The following is a 22264-nucleotide window of genomic DNA, read 5'->3' as shown; positions in this document are numbered from 1 at the left end:
TGCACAGACGAGGGAGAGATGAGGTGTGTGTGTGCCAGAACAGTCAAATGAGTATATTGCGGTCAAAAGTTCATATAAGATTTGTGGGCTTGTGTGCCCACAAATAAAGTCAATTCCGGTCTACTGCTACTACTGCTTCGAGGTAGCAGGAACTAAATATGTGTGTCTGTGCATAGCATATAAGTTAGATCAGAGCAAGTTTATTGCTACCCGGAAATTGATTGTGTGCGTATGCATGCAGGTTTGTGTGTGTGTGAGTGTGTTTTTGTGGGTGAGAGAATGAGTGTGAAGGGTTAATTTTCGTTCCATGTTTGGTTTCAGATTAATTCCACTTGCATGACCAAAAGGGGAGCTGCAGGAGGAAACCTAAAGTTAAATAAACAGGGTTTGATGATAACCTCAAACTAAAATAGGGTCGCTTTAGAGCTGGTTGGAGGAAGAGAAAGAGACAAAGCAAGAAGAGCTTGAGGCGTTGCTAGACCTTGAGTTTTACTGGGGCACAGGCCCCCCAACTGCCAATACTTATTTTATTTTATTTTATTACGTGTGCACAATATGAAATAGATGGATACAGAAGGGTATGTACGAGCTTCAAAATCATTGTCACTGTCATACTGTAGGCTATATTAAAGCACTGGTAAAGGTAAATATTCAAAGATAGATTCATGAGTACCGTACAATGATATGTATTTAAACACATACACATCTCAAAGATTTACAAATAAGGTAACTGACAAATAAACAAAAAGTCTCTTTATGACCTTCACCTCTTTATCAGGAGAAGTCTACACATCTATATTTATTTAGAAGCTGTGTGGAAACAGCATAATTTTGCCAGAACGACATGGACTAAAAAGGCCAGAAACAAGGTTTAAAATATAATTTCTGACTTAAGGTGAGGTGACTCATTGTCACCAATCAACCTGGAAAATGTTATAGAACTATCAAAGCTCTTAAATTAAACTAAATAAGGCCATACACTACTGCATAGAGCCTTTTTAAATTATTATTTTTTCACTATTAAGCTGTATCGCCGCACCTTCATGGTGGCAAAGCGGTCAATAATTTGGCTTTGACTCACTTTGCATAGTTGCTCCCTTTCAATGGACAAAAGAGAAAGTTGGTGAAGCCTTCCTTGCCCCATGGTTGACCTAAGCCAGGTGTGCAGCCTTCTCAACACACTGAATGATTGCTCACAACTACAACTGTTTACAGGAATTGTGAGTGCAATCTGAATGATCTGTTTCAGTGTTGGGAACATTGTTGGATCCAGTATGTTAAAAACACCCTGTATATCCATAATTTCCTTATTTGTATTAAGGAAGTTTTTGGCCACTAAAACTTCCTCAAGTTTTGAAGATTATTCATTTTCCGCGTGTGTGCGTGTGTGTGCGTGCGTGCGCGTGTGCGTGTGTGTGTGTGTGTGCGTGTGTGTTATAAAACGACAGGCTACAGACGCTCAGTATTGAAAAACTGGTGCTAATTATGTGGGCAACATTCTCTAACAGCAATCAAGTTGTCATTGTTTGTGTCAAACAAGTTGTGCATTTGTTGTAACGTTAAAACAGGAGATGACTTAAGGCGGCTGCATGCTTCAGCGTTGGTGTTACGTTGTTGCGCAAAATTTACTCAAAGCAATTCATGCTCCCTTTTAGGTTGCGCGTGTTGCGCGTGTTGCCAAGCAATTTACCGCCAGAACAGTAGGTGGAGTAATATGTGGAGGAACGTTTTTCGTTGAAGACGACCTCGAGAATGACGTCTTTGTCTGTGGGAGTCGTTGGTTTGTTTATGTGCCAGATCGTGTTCTCCCCATACACAGTGAATGATGGCAACAGACAGAGGAACAGGGGTGATGAAGTTGTTGATCATTGGGGTTGTATAAATGTGCATATCTCTCTACATTTTAAAACGACATAATTTGTTGGCAGCAAAGTTAACTTCACTTCAGGTTAATGCTTTTGTATATGAGCCTGCCGGGTGATACTCCAGACAGGAAGTAGTAACCAGACCAGCAAACCAATCACAGCCTTGCAGGCTGGGCGGCTCGCGTAAAAGCTTACGTAAAAAATGACGCAAGTCTAGAAAAATCACCCGACGCACGCAAGACGTGAGAAGTCGCGCAAGGGCGCGCAAGGGCCTCTTGCGCTTGCGCTTACGCTTACGTAACCGAGCATAAACCAGCCTTAAGGCGGCTGCATGCTTCAGCGTTGGTGTTACGTTGTTGCGCAAAATTTACTCAAAGCAATTCATGCTCCCTTTTAGGTTGCGCGTGTTGCGCGTGTTGCCAAGCAATTTACCGCCAGAACAGTAGGTGGAGTATATGTGGAGGAAAGTTTTTCGTTGAAGACGACCTCGAGAATGACGTCTTTGTCTGTGGGAGTCGTTGGTTTGTTTATGTGCCAGATCGTGTTCTCCCCATACACAGTGAATGATGGCAACAGACAGAAGAACAGGGGTGATGAAGTTGTTGATCATTGGGGTTGTATAAATGTGCATATCTCTCTACATTTTAAAACGACATAATGTGTTGGCAGCAAAGTTAACTTCACTTCAGGTTAATGCTTTTGTATATGAGCCTGCCGGGTGATACTCCAGACAGGAAGTAGTAACCAGACCAGCAAACCAATCACAGCCTTGCAGGCTGGGCGGCTCGCGTAAAAGCTTACGTAAAAAATGACGCAAGTCTAGAAAAATCGCCCGACGCACGCAAGACGTGAGAAGTCGCGCAAGGGGGGCGCAAGGGCCTCTTGCGCTTGCGCTTACGCTTACTTAACCGAGCATAAACCAGCCTTTACTCTGTGCCGTTTCCAGCTCCCGTGGTTTCCAACGAAACATTCAGAAGAGTCACGTGGACGAATCCGGAAATAACTGATTTCATTGGTTGTTGCGTTAAATCTTACCCAGATACAGTAGTGCTACTTTCTGATTGGCTTTTATGTAGCCCCTTTCGTTTTTGGATTGGCTGGTAAGTGGCAGGCTCGACTGAAGACTCCCGAGGCAGCAGGAGATACACTTGATGAATCCTGCCGATTCCATAGCGAGAACGGCGCTTCTGCAGATTAATTTAATAATGATCAATGGAATTTTACTGGGGCACTGGCGACTTTTACTGGGGCACGTGCCCCAGTAAAAAGGGGCTGACGACGCCTCTGAGCTTGACTAAAAGGGAGACGGTCAAGTTACAGTCTTTGAGGTGACACGGTCAAAGTCAACGCATTTCACAACTTGTGAAGAACTTGAGGAAAGTTATGCACTTCCTTATTAGGGGTCCAAGCCAACAGGTTGGATCCCCATTGTTTTTGTAAGGATTATTATTATTCCGACATGCTAACCCTAAAAGTGTGCCCACAGCCCAAACCGTAAATGGTGCCGACACGCCAATTGCATGACTAGATCCAGGGCCCTGAGTTCTAAGCAGACGACAAAATCCAGACACGCCGGCCACTAGGTGGCGCTATACCAAGGGAAAACGCGTTCGGGGCTATAACTCCCACACCGAACCTCCCAGTCAAAAACTTGTACCCACATATTCACTGGAGTCTGCTGCATCTTTTGGCATAGGCCACGCCCATTTGCGTCTATAATTTCTTTTCGCAAAATCGCAAAAAAACGCAAAACTGCTTTTTCCCTACTCCTCCCACATTTCTTGACCAATCGACACCAAACTTTGCACACGACATCTTCAGACGCACGCGCAAAGAAATTATCGTACAGTTTTTTGATCCGACCTTCGACGACGAAACGGTAGCGTTTTGAATATTGGTTTATGAGCTAAATTAGACATGGAAAATCAAAAATCCAAATAAATCCAAAAATGGACATCAGAACGAGTCCAAATTTGACACACATGTTGGTGCTAACCTTAATGTCGTTCGAGAAAAAATTCGGAAAATTTCGCCATTAGGGGGCGCCATAAACGAGGAAATTGTATATCTTCTACAAAATTTCGCCGCGAAAACGCTACACTGACTTCTCGCTACTCCTACCACAGTCAAATCCTTTGTATCCACAGGTTCAGGGTAGCGTTTTGAACACATGCTTCGCGTTGTGCCGGCGAAACGCACATTTCTTGTCGCGTTGTGCCGGCGAAATGCACATCGCTTGGACCCCTGCATAACTGCTTGCAGTTCTAGTTAAGATTGTTATGCATGGCTCATTCTATACCATAGGTTCATGAAATTAAAAGTGCCTTATAGGCTAGTCCTTTATTGCAATAATAGTTTCAAGTTTTGAAACTCTTAAACTCACACTAAAGATTTTGTGTGAGAGAAACCAAATTAAATAATATTTTGCAACTGAGAAAGTCCTCGCAGGACCTGCCGGCAACAAATGGTATTGCAACAAGAACGGGCGAGTGAAAGAAAAGATGGATGGTATGACATGTGATGATAAACGGTCAAGTGACAGTCTTTCAGGTGACCCGGTCAGTCATGAAAACTCACTTTCGGTTCGCTTTTTTTTGACCTGCTAGTCAAAAATCATCGCATTTCACAACTTTTCACAACTTCACAAAATTGTCTTCCTGTGAAGAACTTGGAGGAAGGTTACGTCGGCCTACTTCCTTCTTTAGAATGTTATGCATGGCAGCCATGGCTCATTCTATACCATCGGGTAATGAAATGAAAAGAGCCTTCATGTAGGCTAGTCCTTTATTACAATAATAGTTTGAAGTTTTGAAACTCTCGAACTCACACTAAAAATCAAGTGTGAGTGAAACCATATTAAATAGTATTTTGCCACTGATATAGTCCTCGCAGGACCTCTGCTGGCAACAAATGGTATTTCATCAAGAACGGGCGAGGGAAAGAAAAGACGGATGGTATGACATGTGATGATCCAGCACACATAAACACACACACACACACGCACACACACACACACACTTGATATGAAGTTATCCACAAATATTTGTATTTAAGTTGATCATACAATAGCTACAACACTCATACTATCAACAAACTATCACACACACCAACAAAGACGACATTTATAGGGCTATGAGGTAATTTCTTTAGAGCTAAAAAAAATACAATTGGAAATTAAATAAAACTATCAGAAAATTTGTGGCTGGGAACATATACCCCACAGAGTACAGAATATAATCCTTAGTACAAGTACATAAGCTCTCTCTCTCTCTCTCTCTCTCTCTCTCTCTCTCTCTCTCTCTCTCTCTCTCTCTCTCTCTCTCTCTCTCTCTCTCTCTCTCTCTCTCTCTCTCTCTCTCTCTCTCTCTCTCTCTCTCTCTCTCCCCCCGCCCCCTGCACAAATGAGGGCAAGATAAGTTGAGGGTTGTCAACAGTGAATCTCTGCCAACTTCCTCATTTTTTACGCCGTTGAGTTCTACATCCTCCTTTGTCTTCCCCCCATTCCAGACAAATATCCTTTACCTACAGCTGAGGAGCTCACCTCTCTTTTCCATGGATCAACGGTCTTCACAAAGTTGGATTTACGCCAGGGCTACCTGCAAGTTCCCCTTCACCCGGCCAGCCGGGACCTGACAGCATTTGTGACACGCTGGGGTGTTCAGGTACACACGCATGCCGTTTGGTCTTAGCTCTGCCCCCAGCTGCTTCCAAAAGGTCATGTCTACAATTCTTGCTGGGGTCCCGGGGACAGCAGTTTACCTGGACGACATTGTGGTGCATGGGCCAGAACAAGCCACCCACGATGCCCGCTTACACAGAGTGTTTGTGGCCCTCACCAAACATCACCTGACACTGAACGGGGAGAAATGTCTCTTCTCAATACCGACTGTGAACTTTATTGGATTCCGCCTCTCAGCTGATGGCATTGCACCTCTCTCCTCCAACGTTGACACAATACAACGCATCCCTGAACCAACCTCCATCACACAGGTTGCATCGTTCCTAGGAATGACGGCTTATTATTTGCGTTTCCTGCCCAACTACTCACAAACGACAGCACCCCTCCGCCAGCTCCTGAAGAAGGAGGAGCCGTGGGCTTGGTCACCACAGTGCTCTGAGTCATTTTTCATGCTGAAAAAACAATTAACCTCACCTCGTGTCGTCGCCCATTTCAGCCTCTCGAGCCCAACCTTCATCACCTGCGACGCCTCCACTGCTGCAGTTGGAGCTGTCCTGTCGCAGCTTCATGACGGCACGGAGAGGCCAATCGCCTTCGCATCTCGGGCCCTGACACCCACTGAGCAGCGGTACTCCGTGGGTGAACGTGAAGCATTGGCCTGTGTGTGGGCGTGCGAGAGGTGGCACATGTATGTCTATGGCCGTCATTTCACCATCAGGACGGACCACCAGGCCCTCACAACGGTGCTCTCCACGTCAGGTTCGGGACACAAGCCTCTCCGACTCCATCGCTGGGCGGAACGCCTCCGCCAGTACCACTAGATAGATAGATAGATATATTTATTTGTCATTGGACAGAAGTACAACGAAATTCAGTGCACTCACGTACCGGTCTCATTTAAAAAGGTAACATAATAAATAAATAAAGAAAATACATTCAACATTTCATTCACTCACACTACATTCATGTCGTCATACACTATACCGTTTACTTAGTGCCATTGTATGCCTAAAAAATAGTAAAAAAAATATAGTATGCCTTAAAATAGTAGTACAAATATGTAAAAGTGCTAAGCATTGCATTACATGTGGACGTCGCGGATTAATACTGTCAGAGCTAGTGGATTTATTTTCAGGTCAGAGTTAAGTATGGTGACTGCTTTCGGATAGAAACTGTTTATGAATCTTGTGGTGCGTGTTCTGATGGACCTGTAACGTTTCCCTGAGGGCAGCAGTTCAAACAGATAGTTGGCAGGGTGGTATGAGTCTTTCAGAATGTTGTGTGTCTTCTGCACGCATCGGGAGTTGAAGATGGTGTCCATGCTAGGTAGCTGTTGGTTGGTGATGTTTTGGGCGGTTTTAATAATCCTCTGCAGTGACTTCCTGTCTGCAGTAGAACTGTTACCGTACCACGACAGAATACCGTAGGTGAGCACACTCTCGATGGAGCAGCGATAGAAGGACCTTAGGTGCTGTTGAGAGAGATTGACTTTCCTGAGTGTGCGGAGAAAGTATAGCCGCTGCTGTGCTTTCTTAACTATTGCTGTTGTGTTTATTGCCCATGATAAGTTCTCTGAGATATGTGTGCCCAAGAATTTGAAGCCTATGACCTCATCTTCACGCCGGGCAGGGAAAACGTGGTGGCAGATCTCCTTTCTCGCTCCATCGCAGCCCCAAACCCTTCTGTACCATCACACGATGAGGAACCAGCTCTCATCCAAGCGCTCTATGCACCATTGCAGCCAGTAGTCACAATGGAGGAACTGAACACTGAATCAGAACGAGACCCGATACTATCCAAGCTGTGCACCTACATCAGAAACGGCTGGCCGTCCCACATCCCGGAAGAGTTGAAACCGTTTGCTCGGGTGAAAGATGAGCTCTCCTGCTGGGCAGACACGTGTGTCTCGAGGGGGCTCTGCACCGTCGTCCCAAACACTTTGCGTGCACGTGTCCTGTCAATGGCACATGAGTGTCACCTGGGAATCGTGAAACTCAAGCAGCGGTGCCGTGAGTTGGTGTGGTGGCCAGCCATCGACCGCGATATTGAACATCTGGTCCAGGACTGCTCAGCGTGCCTCCTCAGTGGGAAAACCGGACCCCCTTCAACCCCTCCCCTGCAACCGCTCCCCTGGCCTTCACGTCCCTGGGAACACGTACAGCTGGACATCTGTGGGGAAATCCATGGCCGTGGTGTTCCCCACCACCAGCGCTTCCTGGTGGTCGTTTACGACCTCCACTCTAAGTGGCCGGAGGTTGTGCCAGTGGGGACGGTGACGTCGCACGTCATGGTTCGGATACTGGATGGCCTCTTTGCCCGCTGGGGCGTGCCTCGGGCCATAACAACAGATAATGGCCCGCAGATGACATCTGCGGAGTTCTCTGACTTTCTTGCCAGCAGGAGTGTCAAGCACATCCGAACCGCTTTTTACCACCCACAGGCCAACGGTGGAGTAGAGCGTTTTAATGCAACACTGAAGAACGGGATTCGTGCACACCTGGCCCAAGGCTGTGCATTCGAGGAGGCGCTCAACCAGACCTTACTGCACTACAGAGCAAGCCATCACTCCACCACGCTTGTGTCACCAGCGTTTCTGATGCTCGGACGAGAATTGAGACTGCCATTACACAGGCTCCGAGCACCAAATAGTGACTTTCCCATGCCCTCCCTGGCCCGAATCCGAGAGACTGTTGCTGCACGGCAGCAGGAGACGAGGGAAAGGGTGGACAAGAAGTGCAGGGCGAGGCCACCGTCCCTTCAGGTCTCAGACTGGGTCAGGGCTCGACGGCCGCAGCGACACAACAAGTTGGCCTCGTTCTGGTCCCAACCCAGACAGATCAGTCGCCTTCTTGGCCCCGCCACATTTCTGCTCGATGACGGATCACGGTGGCATGCTAGCAGGCTGAGGAAAGTCCCGGCACCCCTCTCTGAGCACTTGGCCACGGCACGAGCCCAGTCACCATTCCCCTGCAACGTGGCCACTGATCCGGGCCCACCCCCGGCCCTGGTTGCACCCCCCGCAGCACCACGCCAGGAGGTTGTGGTGCCGGACCAGAGGCCGGCGCGGGCCAGGGCTCGGCCTGTTGCCTTGCAGGACTATGTCACGAATTACCATGTTTAGTCTAGCGTTTGTCTTCACAGATTCTTGCCTAGTACATTTTGATATTTTGATTAGATGTTCAGTTTTCTTGACGAATGTTTGGGTTGGTTGTTAGTTGGGGTGGTATGCTGTTTGCTTTTTCGTGGGGGGAGGAAAATGTTATGTTCTATTAATGTTATGTTCTAATAACATGGTCACACTGTGATACATGGGTTTGCTGTATGTTACTAAATAGTGGTTACGGTTCCTTTAAGAGACTGTGATTATTATGGGATGCGACGTGACGTGTAATGCGCGGGCATTGTAAAACAAGGAAGTGTTGATCGACACATGAGACTGAAGTAAAGAAATGCAGTGTACGTTCTGAAGCAACACGTGTGCGTGTCAGTCTTTCACACACAACAGTCGGGTCAAGCTCCACGCTGATTGGCTATCGCGGCTAAGCATCACGCGTTGGAGCGTTGAAAGTTCAATTTTGTGAACTCCGGGCGTTGGTGCGTTGGGCGCGTTACTGCGTTCACGTGCGTAATTACGTGCGTCTGCCGCGTCTAATGCCCCTAACGCGTCGCTTCAACGCGTTTAACGCGTCTACGCGCCTATACCAATGGTTCCCTATGCAAAATGCCGATTTTCGACGCCCCAAACGCGAGTAACGCGGTTGGTGTGGCCGTACCTTTACAACGCGAGCAACGCGCGTAAGCGACGCGAGTGATGCGAGCGACGCGCTTCCTTTAATAGTCTACACAGCATACGCAAACGTCGCGGGCAATGCATGACATGCAATACACCACTCACGCCACGGGTGGCAGCAGAGTCACCTGTGTTTTCGCGGGTGACATTGCGGGTGACATTCCGGGTGACATTCCGATCAAAATGGCTACGGAAGAAGAGTGCATTTTATTGCTCCTTTTACATCGGCGGCGGAAACGCAGGAAGCGCAGAGATAGGCGGTGGTATGTGCGCCCTTTAAATACCACACGAGATCAGGATGGGGAAATTGTTTCTCTGGTGCTTCCAATGCGAAGCCTGGACGAGGAGAGGCATTTCCAGTATTTTCGGATGTCGGCGCCAAAGTTTGATGATCTCCTTTCGCGAGTCATCCGATATCTTCCCGACTCTCACCAAAACTGGCCCTTGTCAGGGAGCAGCTGGCAGATTATTTTTTGTCAGATGCTGGCGTGTTTCCCCAGCAGTACAATGTGCTACGATTGGGTATGCGCACTGACCAATAAATGTTTACACATTGGTCACTTGGAAGCATGACTTTTGATTTATTAGTTATCACATTACACAAGTTACACAAGTCAACTAAAGTGCCTTTTTAGAAGAGATACGTGACCTTAAAAAATTCAATATTCAGCTGAGTTTATTATCTTAGCCCCACCTTTAGAACGCAACTTTTAAATTACTTCGTGAGAAAAGTGGATTCTAAGGATAAAACCCCATTGGCTCCCATCCATTCTGGACTCGCCTGCGAGCGCCCCGCGTGGACAGAGATTATTACTGCAACCAGTCAAGAAAACCGGAACTAACCAGCGAGTGCCCATTCTCCTGACATTCTCTGATATTAACTAGATGCCCTACGGCGGCGTCTAGAACGTCACCATAGACCGCCATCTTACCACAGTAAAGCTTTCTGGTGGAATCTGTTGTAGCGGACGTAAATCAGTGATCTGCACAAACGCTAATACTCTTATCTCGCTGATCTCGCTATCTCGCTAATCTTGACGGATTTACAAACGGTTTGGTTTCTTACAAACGTTATTAACGTGGTTATAATTCTGGATGCTTGAACATGTTTAAATTGCAGCTTTTCTCTTCGAAAAACGACTTAATCGTGCAGCTTAGTTGTGTATCACGGGTAGGTTACTAGCTACCCAGTAATTTTTCATCGATGGGAGAGGCAGAATTGCTTTTTTCAATATAATTTAAGTTGAATATTATTAAACTGAAGTTGCACATGATTTCCAAACGTGTTTTTTTGTCTTACATTATGAATTCTACAGGAAAATGCTGACAAGTGAAGATGCCAGACTTTAGAGCAGCCTACGGATGCGTTAATATGGGATCTCTCGAAACGAGAACCCGTGGGATCACCTTTCACCTGTAGGATATTACAATATTCTGACTTTTATTTTTAGGATAATCGTTAGTTACTAAGTGGAAGTATATACAATACAGGTCCTGTTACACAGGAACAGCGGGGCTAGTATGACATCATAGTATTGCTAGATTGTTGTTGACACAAGGCTTTTTAGAATATGTTTGTTAACACAATCACTGAATGGAATTTTGGACACCTTTTTGTTTTTAGTTTGGTTAATCTTAAATACTGATTGAAAATGTTGACAATAATTAATATATCTGGGTGCAATTCTCACTTTTTTAAAGGTTTCAAACCTATGGTGGCATCATGCCTTCAGTATGTCTTGAACAGCCACAAAGGTTGCACATATTATATTCATATTTTTTCATATTTGTCTAAATGCATACTTGACTGTAGATAGATTTGAGTGAAGTTACCAACACAATAGATTGCTGAGTTTAGTAACCCATATATTGATTTAACATAAATAACATGAATACCTTGTGCATGTGTGTATTTATTGCACCTATCTGTTCTGTTTAATGTTCATTTCATATGAAAACACATGGTTATAATTAAATAAATACAACTCTGTACAGGGTGGGAATTTCAACATGCAGCCGTTCTTGATGTATATTTGTAAAGGGAAATCTTGTACCTATTTTAGAACATTATTCTATTTTTCTTAGAACCTACATACTTATTCATAAGTATGTACTGTCATACCTACATCTCTGACGTTTATAACAAACCAAGCTGTTTGAAAATCGGTTGAAAATTGAGCAAGATATGGTTATTTAAAAAGTACATGAATCACTACCAACACAATGCTATTAGAGAGCATCTTACTGTGGTAAGATGGCCGCCAGTGGTGACGTTCGACTCCATTGGCCAGCACCGCGGACGAGGCATCTAGTTAATATATATATCTATGCTCACACCGGCCCGCTGGGCCCCGGTTCCGGGCGCCCCTCAGCCTGCCTGTAAGGACAAGCCGTCCGCTTGTGCCCCACATCCCCGCACTCAAAACATTTCATGCTGCCTGTACTGGCGTACACCATGTAATGCCCGTCCCCGTGTTTCACTCTGAAGGAAACATCTAGCGTCTGCGCTGGACAGTTCAGGAACATAATCACCTGTCTCCTAAACGACTGGACATGCTTCAGCTTATCGCTCTTACATCCTAAAGCCACAATCCTAAAGCCACTCGCATCTTCCCGAAGCGCTGGAGCTCTTGCTCCAACGCCTCGTTGGGAATGAACGGGGGAACCCCTGAAAACCCGAGCGGTGGGCACGGCAAGCGGGGAAACCTGCAGATTAGAAGCCGTTCAAAGAGACGCCGCTCACTATTAGCTTAGCCATAAAACGCTCCTCTTTCAAAAACACTACCACTCATTTATTCATTTTGGAGGCATGTGACGGGTTGGCGTGTCCCACACGGTCTCCCACAGCCAGGAGAACCTCCTCTACCGGGACAGACGGATCGGGCTGAACCCGCACTCCATGTCGGATAGACGTCTCCGAGGACGCCATCCCCGCCGTGTAACACGGCCCCCCGTCCACCAAAAACCACCCGCTAGATATTAACCTAACAACACCAACAACAACAACAACAACAACAACCATATAATCACTACGAAACAATCATACAATACACAGTAGAAAAAAAAGAAAAGTTCATCACATCTCTCAGTCAAAATCACCACGCTCTCCACCACCAAACTCCGGGTAATGCTACGGCAACACCAAACGCGTTACTCGCGTTGGATAACGCGTGTAACGTGCCTAACTTGACGCTTGATCATTGTGTGTCTCAAAAATGGTTCAACGCGCCTAAAGGTACGGTCAAACCAACCGCGTTACTCGCATTAGGGGCATTGAAAATCTGCATTTTTGCATAGGGAACCATTGGTTTGTGCGCGTAGACGCGTTACACGCGTTGAAGCGTCGCGTTAGACAGTTGCACGTAATTGCACGTTACGTTCCAGTTGCACGTAATTACGCACGTAAACGCAGTAACGCGCCCAACGCACCAACACCCGGAGTTCAAAAAATTGAACTTACTTTCAACGCTCCAACGCGCGACGCTTAGCCGCGATAGAGGGGTCATCCCTATGTTCCCCGGGTCCTATGTTCCCCGCTCGGGGAACATGACCCTTTTTTAAAAGAAAGGTCCTATGTTCCCCGTTTTTCCCAAAAAGGGTCCTATGTTCCCCTGTAGCCATGCATACCGGGGAGCATAGGACCCTTTTTGGGAAAAGCGGGGAACATAGGACCCTTTTCTGGGAAAAGGGTCCTATGTTCCCCGCAATCTATCAATCTTAAAAAATATCTAAACTTTGACGCGACATTCGCGTGATGACAGCCAATCGGCGTTCAACAGCGTGGCCACTGAGTGACATGTGTAACGTAACAGCCAATCAGCGTTCAACCGGCCAACTCAGTGCAGTGCAGTCCGGGGTGAACTGCAGCATTGAGGAGAAAGTGATTGTTGCCGTTTGCGACCCCCGGAGCTCTTAATATAATAGTATATAATATAATATAATTGTATAATAATATCACGGCCAAAAGCTCTGTGCGCCTCCAGATGGCCGTAGCGCGGGGAGCTCTCGTAGGGATTGGGCTTCTCGGGGTTTGTTTACCGGCGTTTGAATAGACTGCGTCAGGTTCTCCGACGTCTCTCCCTCTTCCACAAAAGGTAAAGACGAGCAATGGTAGTTATCTCGGCCGGAATTTGGCAGTAATGGTGGAAAAAGTAAGAGACCGGGGAACATAGGACCCGGGGAACATAGGACCCGGGGAACATAGAACCCGGGGAACATAGACACGCTCCCGCGATAGGCAATCAGCGTGGAGCTTGACCCGACGTCACTGGCAGAGAGTAGTGACGCTTGCACAGAAGCATACGGCCGACATCTTTCTTTATTCTGGGTGGAAATAGTAACATAGTTACGCCATTAAATGCGTTTATGGAAACATTTTTAGCGAGAAATGTGCATTTTACTCTCATAATATTCGCTCGGTGAATGTGAAGGATGTTTGGTTTAATAGTTATGACGAAGCTCCGTTCACTTGCATGGACAGAGTCTCTGGTTGCTAAGCAACCTCAACGTCTTGGCAGACTATTTCTCTGCTGATCAACACTACGAATGCTGGAAACACACCAGACACACCATGTGAAGTTATTTAACCCGATTATTGTTATTTATATCCGAGTTATTGTTATTTATAACCCGATCCAAGCTCTATCATGCACCCAAACACGGCGGCGTTTGGGTTTCCTTCCTCGGACTCCTAAATCCAGCGCAGCCACAGGCGCGTAGCTGCGTACGTAGGACAATTTTTTACACAAAATGGTCAAGCAACATTTTAGCTGCGTTACGCGGGTACGCGTTTGGTGTGTTCGTACCTTTACACGCACAAAATACGCCCTCTAGTGTCTGATGTGAATTTCTCTGAAGACACAGCAATTGAGATCAAGGTAAAACGCAGCTGCAGCTTAAACCACAAGTACATATGACACAGCAATGAAGTTTAAGACGTCACGTGACTTCTTGCGTCACCGACGAGTTTAAACCCTTGTTAAACTCTAAACAGTGGCTAAACTAGCGACAGAGCAATCGGCCCGTATTGTTTTTGTATTGAACATGTATTGTTTGTTGTATTGAACATGTATTGTTTGGTTTCTTCAATTACACCTCTAGTCAAGCAAACCAATATTTTATTATAAACCGTATTATTTTATTAGCTAAATGGCATATTCATAAATGTAAATACTCGAATCAGAAACCGCTTTTTGTTGTGTTTGAGAATGAAACCAATACATGGGGAATATTCTATGTTCTAGAAATGGGAAAGCTATTAAAACACTTAGTGTGTGTGCTCTTTATAATATTTTTATTTAATGCTGCATTTTGTATTTTTTGTGTTAGTATTTTGTATGTCTGCCATTTCTGTACCCCCTGGCTGTAAAAAAAAAAGAAATGTTCATATGTGTCAGGTCCATGGTCACCAATGGAGGAGATTATTGATACGCTCCGAAGTTTGGCTGATGATGTGGAGAACAATCGTGTTGAAGACACAGATGCAGTAGATAGAGTGCGTGTTCTGGGAGATAGGATAGACGACTTATCCTCACTGGTACGTTTTGACGCCAGTGTGGTAAACACAAAGATTTCCCAAGTGCTACAGGCACTGGGTGGAGACCCACCGTGGAGATACCTTTGGAGGCAATAGGAAGTGACGTATTTCCCGCCCAGACGCTGATTGGCTGGTACGTTTGCCATTTTGCATATTGACTTTTTGGAAAACGTTTTGGATTACGATTTGGAAAACGTGTTGCAAAACGTTTTGCCAAATCTTTTGCTAAGCGTTTTGCGGATTGAAATGTCGAATATCGCAACACACGGAGCGTGGCGAAGTGGATTGCAAACACGGGGACGCTATAGCTTTTCAATTTGAATAAAGAAATCCAAAGAATTGGACAAAATGTTATCCTATTTTTATTGTTATAACTTTTGCAAATTTAATTGAGGATTGGATTGTCACTTTGCATATTAAAATGCACCTTGAATAACTTATTTACAAATTACATTATAAAATTGCATAATGAATTGTCAATTGCATTATGTAATGACTTATTGAATTGCAAATTGCAAATTGCATTGCCATTTGAATTTTGCTACATATATGCTTCCATACACGGAGCGTGGCGAAGTGGACTGCAATCACGGGGACGCTATAGCTTTTCAATTTGAATAAAGGATGGATGGGATGCGTTTATGGAAAAAAAAAATAGCGAGAAATGTGCATTTTACTTTCATAATGTTCGCTCGGTGAATGTGAAGGATGTTTGGTTTGATAGTTATGACGAAGAGGGAACGCTCCGTTCACTTGCATGGACATGGGCCCCGTTTCCCGATATCGATGGATCTTCGCTCGTAAGATCATTCTCTCGATGGATCTTTCGAACCATCGATAATTTCTTTGGAGCATTTCCCGAAACTCCTCTTTACGTGAACGCGCATTCGCTCTATTCACGACAATCGTAGGATTGTACCTGTCCACTGACATGGTGCTGAAACGGGCTATGACGCAGGGGGAGACGCAGGAATGTCGGAGGAAAATGGGGTTAAAAAGGGTTAAAATATCTCCCCATCATGGCCAACCGCAGAGTAGCCTACGAAAAGAATAGATTGCAATAATATGAATGCTAAAGATATTAAAACACAATTGATTAAGCCTAGGCCGACATATATATCAGTCCTAATCCTGAGGGCACGATCGGGAGGTGGAAGTTGCGCTTTAGATGCCTTCACAAGTCCAGCGGAGGGCTCCAGTTTTCGCCGGCCAAGTCATGCGCTGTGATATGTGTGACAGCTATGTTGCACAACATTGCAGCTAAGGCTGGGGTAGCTTTGGTTGAACCGGAGGACATTGAGGACGATGACGACGAGGAAGATCGGTGTGAGGACGGCCTCCCTCATAACGAAAAGGATGTTTGGTTTAATAGTTATGACGAAGAGTGAACGCTCCGTTCACTTGCATGGACAGAGTCTCTGGTTGCTAAGCAACCTCAACGTCTTGGTGGACTATATCTGCTGATCAACACCATGAATGCTGGAAACACAACAGACACACCATGTAAAGTTATTTAAACCCGATTATTGTTATTTATATCGAGATTATTTAATCTAACCAGGGCCTCGTTTCCCGAAAGCGTCGTTAGCCTAAGTGGATCGTGAAGTGCGTCAAAAGGGCATCGTAGAGTTTTCACTGCGTTTCCCGAAAGCATCGTTGGTAACGAACGTCTTCAAAACGCTCGTAGCTAACGAGTACTCCAGGGGTACTCATAGGTACTCGTAGGACGCTAAGAGCATCGCCTACTATAGCCTCAGTGGCGTCACCATCGGACATTCCGTGTATTGTATGCATTGTTACGGCCACCCTTACAACACGGCTCGCGATCCGGCGGCCCGCAACGTATTAAGAATACATAGACCAAAGTTCCCGATCACAATGATGGTGACGTTTATTTCACAGAACTTCCAACAAAAGGACACTCATTAAAGAAACAAAAAGGTTGGACGAAGCCTGGGCCAGCCACGCATTGGGCCGTCGAAGCCAGCACTTCCTCCCTACAGTTCCCATCCTCCGCTATATAAAACAAATGCGAAAAACAATAGCAGTCCTCCAAGCAGGATTCAAAGGCAGCTCGGGTCAACGTGAAGACGCCAGAATGAGAGCCCCCATCGGGAGCACAGGCCACGCCTTAAGTAGCCGTAGCTCCACCCCCAGGAATCGGGAACACCTGCGAGGACAGAAGAGAATAGAGCGGGTGGAACAAGAAGAAAAAGGGGAGGCGCGTAACACCTCCACCCTAAGTTAGTGTTTTCCTCTAGTTTGATTTTTTTTTTTTCCCCAAACAAAAAAACAGAAAACAAGGAAAACACAACAATCTCAGACACTGATTTACAAGCGCGACAACGCATCTGCTACCACGTTATCCTTGCCTCGAATATGCTTAATAACTACGTTGAAGGCCTGTAGGGAAAATGCTCCAACGCATCAGCCTTTGATTGGTGTTACGCATCGATTTCAGGTACACCAGGGGATTATGATCGGTGTAGATGGCAACAGGAACGCTTGCCGACCCGACATAAACCTCAAAGTGATCTAAGGCAAGCACAATAGTGAGGGCTTCTTTCTCGATCGTAGAGTAAATACGCTGGTGTCGGTTAAACTTTCTGGAAAAGTAAGACACAGGATGTTCCACTCCATCAGCCCCATCTTGGAGCAGGACAGCACCTGCTCCTACATCACACGCATCAATAGCTAACTTGAAAGGCTGCTCGAAGTTCGGCGCAGCAAGTACCGGGGCGTTCGACAGAAGGTCTTTAATCTGTTCAAATGCGTACTGGCAACCCTCGGACCACACAAACCGGACCTTCGGGCTTATTAGGTCGGTCAATGGCGCCGCAACCGCGGAAAAGTTCTTAAAGAACCCCCTGTAATAACCCGCCATCCCCAGAAAACAACGCAGGTCTCGCCTAGACGCAGGAGCAGGGAAATCAAGAATTGCCTCCACTTTCGCTTGAACCGTTCGCACTTCACCTCGGCCCACCACCTTCCCCAAGTAAACAACAGTTGCCTGACCGAAATCACACTTCGCCAGATTCAACGTTAGATTCGCTTTGCTCAACCGGTCAAACACCTCACTTAACTGCTCCATGTGATCCTGCCAGGTATCAGAATGAACCACCACATCATCCAAATAGGCTTCGCACCCAGATACACCCGACAAGACCGTGTTCACTAACCTTTGGAACGTAGCGGGCGCATTACGCATCCCGAAAGCCATCACCTTGTACTGCAAGAAATCATCAGGCGTTACGAAGGCTGAGATTTCCTTCGCAATTTCCGTTAACGGGACCTGCCAATACCCCTTTAGCAGATCGAGTTTCGTCACGTACGACGCGCTGCCAACACGATCTACACAATCCTCCACTCTAGGCAAAGGGTAACTGTCCGGCTTTGTCACATTGTTCACTTTTCGGAAGTCAGTACAGAAACGATCTGATTTATCTGCCTTGTCAACCAAGAGACAGGGCGAACTCCACGAGCTCAAACTGGGCTCTGCAATCCCATGCTCCAGCATGTACCCAACTTCCTTCTTAAGACGGCGCCGCTTGTCCGGGTTCACCCGGTAGGCATGCTGCTTGATTGGTGGAGAACCGCCTACATCAATATCATGATGCAGAACAGAGGTACAGGAAGGAACGTCAGAAAACAACTCTGAGCGTGAAAAGATCAAACCTGCAACATCAGCGCGTTGAAGGTCAGGTAGGTGAGCCAAATGAGCGTCCAGCTCAGTCAACATTTCAGAGTTCTTTAACCTCCCCTGCACTAGTGCTTTGGACGGAACCTCCACATCATCCTCCCCCGTCTCCAGCGCAATCCCGACCCCGACACTTCCAACGCTGCACACCGCCAAAGTACAGGCGGAGCCGGGTTTAGCGACACCGTCGGCCACCTCCTCCACCGGGGGTTCAGCTGGACGTTGACTGCCCAGACCAGGATCCGCGTCACGACCCTGATATGGTTCCAGCATATTGATATGACACAGCCTCTTCTTGCGGCTACATTCCGGAGTAGCAATCAGATAGTCGAAGTCACCCACTTTCTTTTCCACACAATAGGGGCCACTGAAACGAGCTTGCAAACAGGACCCAGGGATCGGCAGCAGAACTAGTACTTTATCCCCTGCAGCAAAATTCCTGCTCCTCGCCTTTCTATCGTACCACCCCTTCATTCTCTTCTGAGCAGCACTGAGGTTCTCCTTTGCCAGCTCACCAGCCCGGCGCAGTTTGTAGCGGAAATCGCACACAAAATCCAACAGATTCTGAAGTTCAGAACCACCCACCCACTTCTCTTTCAGCAGCTTCAATGGGCCTCGCACAGAGTGAGCAAAAACCAACTCGGAGGGACTAAACCCTACCGACTTTTGAACCACCTCTCTCACGGCAAACAGCAGAAGGGGAACTCCCTCATCCCAGTCTTTGTTAAACTCCAAACAGTATGCTCGCAACATCGACTTCAGTGTCTGGTGGAAACGCTCCAGTGCCCCCTGCGACTCAGGGTGATACGCACTCGAGTGGACATGACTCACTGCCAGCTGCTTCAGCACCTGAGCAAACACGCGCGACATGAAGTTTGACCCCTGATCTGTTTGAATGACTTTTGGCAACCCGAACACAGAAAAAAACGTAATCAATGCTTTCACCACCACCGGAGCTGTTATTTTACGCAGTGGAATAGCCTCAGGAAACCGCGTTGAGGCACACATGATCGTGAGCAAAAATTGGTTACCCGACTTGCTACGTGGCAAAGGGCCGACACAATCAACGATAACCCGCTCGAAAGGTTCACCTACTGCCGGAATTGGATACAACGGCGCCGGTGGGATCGTTTGATTCGGCTTACCAATCACCTGGCAAACATGACACGACTTGCAAAACTGCACTACGTCCCTCTTCAACCCAGGCCAGAAAAAATGCCGCAGTACCCGATCATACGTTTTGTTTAACCCCAAATGACCGGCTAACTGATGGTCATGTGCCAAACTCAAAATATCCGAGCGATACTTAAGAGGAACCACAACTTTGGTTACCATACAAAATCCTCACCCGCTAGTGCATACGACGGAGTCCATTTACGCATGAGTACCCCATTTTTAATGAAGAACCCGCAGGTAACAGACACAATCTCTTGCTCTGAAACAGCGCTTTCAAAAATAAGTGACACAGCAGGGTCGGCCCCCTGCTCAGACACGAGCGAACCACGCCCTTCGAACACTTCAGCAAAATGTACCTCCCCAACCACTCCAGACGACGACTGGCCAGAGATAGGTGTAGCAGTCAAATCCAAAAAACTGCCAGAGAGACCAACTTCATCGTCCAAGGGCCGGTGTTTTGCCATCGCACGGGTTACGGCACACGCAGAAAAAACTCCAGGATACTTCTGAGCCAACCTATCGTTACTCTCCGTAACCATAGGAACCACCGTCACTTCAGGTTTTACCAACACCCTGCCCCCAGCTAGATCATTTCCCAAAAGAAAGGACACTCCTTCAATCGGGAAACAGGGACGAACACCGACAACCACCGGACCGGTCACCAAATCTGACTCGAGGTAGACTGTATGCAACGGTGACCCCATGCACTGCATCCCAAAACCACGGACAATTACACTTGAATCCACACCGGACGCACTAGAAAGGGGCAGAATATCACTCAGAATAAATGACTGGGACGCTGCTGTATCCCTCAGAATAGTCACCGGCACTTTACTCCCCCCCTGAGTTAAAGACACTTCCCCCCTCATCAAGAATGGTGCATATACGTCCAGCTCTGAATCCCGACACTCAGGAGTCACCTCCGGCTTAGGTCTAACCGATCGTACACAAACCACCGTTTTCGTAGGTTGCCTATCCCCCTGCAGAGCATAACAACTAGCGATCAGGTGGCCAGGCTTCTTACAATAGTAGCACACTGGACGCTCCCTTGTGCCCTTATCTTCCCTAACGGGCTTCTCCTCACCGACCGAAGCGCCGTGTCTACCCGACTGGACAGTTACCCCGTGATCGCTTTTAGCATGCCGCTCTTGCGGCACAGTTCTTTCAAACACAAGCTTATGTGTAAGTGCGTACTCGTCAGCAAGGACCGCAGCGTCGGACAGCGAAACAGTTTTATTCTCATTAAGATAGGTGGTAATCTTCTCAGGCAAGCAGTTCTTAAACTCTTCCACCAGCACCAAAGCTCTGAGATCACCCACAGTCTGCACCCTTTGTGACAAACACCACCGATCAAAAAAAACCTCCTTCTCCCGAGCAAATTCCACATAAGCTTGCGTCTCCAGCCTTCTATGCCGACGGAACCTTTGGCGATATGCCTCCGGCACGAGCTCATATGCCTTCAGAACGGCAGCTTTTACCAAGTAAAAGTCCAGACTGCTCTCAGAGGACAACGCCGCGTAAACCTCCTGCGCTTTCCCAGTCAACACACACTGCAGCAACACCGTCCACAAATCCCTAGGCCACTTCATCGTGGTTGCAATACGCTAAAAAAGAATAAAAAACTTATCCACGTCTTTCTCAGAGAATACCGGCAACAGGCGAATGTGTCTAGTCACATCAAAAGCAGCGCTTTCCCAGTGTGTACGCCCACCTGTTGAGAGAGATGGCACAGCCACGCCAATCTCCAGCTCAAGTTCCTTCAACCGCACCACACGCTTCGTCTCCTCCTCAAGCTTCTTCACCTCGAAATGGCAGGTCATCTCCTTCTCCTTTAAAGAAATCTCCTTCTCTCTCAAAGAGGAGGAAATTTCCGCCTCTCTCAACGAGGAGGAAATCTCCCTCTCCTTCAATTCCAGCCTACGCAACTCCAGCTCAAGCTCCTTCATTCTTATCTGCTCGTTGAACCCCGCCTCATCAGGTTCACGAGGGGAAATAGCGCCCTGCGCTGCCAATACACCCTGTTCAACCAAAACAGACAAAAGTCGTTCCTTAATTGCCGGCTTCCTGCCGTACTTACTCACATCGACACTGTATCTCCCCGCAATGAGCTTTAGGTGTTCTACCGTGCACCCATCCAGTTTTTCAATGGTTGGGTCATCCACAAAACCCTCCAGATCGAACTCCATCTCGACTAAATCAAACCACGCTATCAAACCCCAGTTGACGAGAGAGACGAAAAAAATAGAACCCTACCAACAACGCAAGTGCGATAAACAATAACAATCTTGTATGGACGAGCCCCCAAATATGTTACGGCCACCCTTACAACACGGCTCGCGATCCGGCGGCCCGCAACGTATTAAGAATACATAGACCAAAGTTCCCGATCACAATGATGGTGACGTTTATTTCACAGAACTTCCAACAAAAGGACACTCATTAAAGAAACAAAAAGGTTGGACGAAGCCTGGGCCAGCCACGCATTGGGCCGTCGAAGCCAGCACTTCCTCCCTACAGTTCC

At 46.9% G+C, this 22264-nt stretch overlaps 1 protein-coding gene across 1 annotated transcript; it reads left to right on the top strand.

Annotated features, from left to right (window-relative positions):
• Nucleotides 1-42: 42 nt before the first annotated feature.
• LOC130370268 (uncharacterized protein K02A2.6-like) lies at nt 43-9118 on the top strand. The gene is made up of 2 exons (XM_056575979.1): nt 43-578; nt 5373-9118. The coding sequence occupies exon 2, from the start codon at nt 7124-7126 to the stop codon at nt 8663-8665; it is 1542 nt and encodes a 513-aa protein (XP_056431954.1). The 5' UTR covers nt 43-578; nt 5373-7123; the 3' UTR covers nt 8666-9118.
• Nucleotides 9119-22264: the final 13146 nt, after the last annotated feature.

Source organism: Gadus chalcogrammus, chromosome 17 (genome assembly GCF_026213295.1).
Source record: "Gadus chalcogrammus isolate NIFS_2021 chromosome 17, NIFS_Gcha_1.0, whole genome shotgun sequence".
Taxonomy (NCBI): domain Eukaryota; kingdom Metazoa; phylum Chordata; class Actinopteri; order Gadiformes; family Gadidae; genus Gadus; species Gadus chalcogrammus.
This window is presented reverse-complemented; position numbering and strand designations above follow the sequence as displayed.

Excerpts from the sequence above, each read along its gene's own strand:
- LOC130370268 (XM_056575979.1), top strand. The coding sequence starts at position 7,124 with ATGTGTGCCCAAGAATTTGAAGCCTATGACCTCATCTTCACGCCGGGC.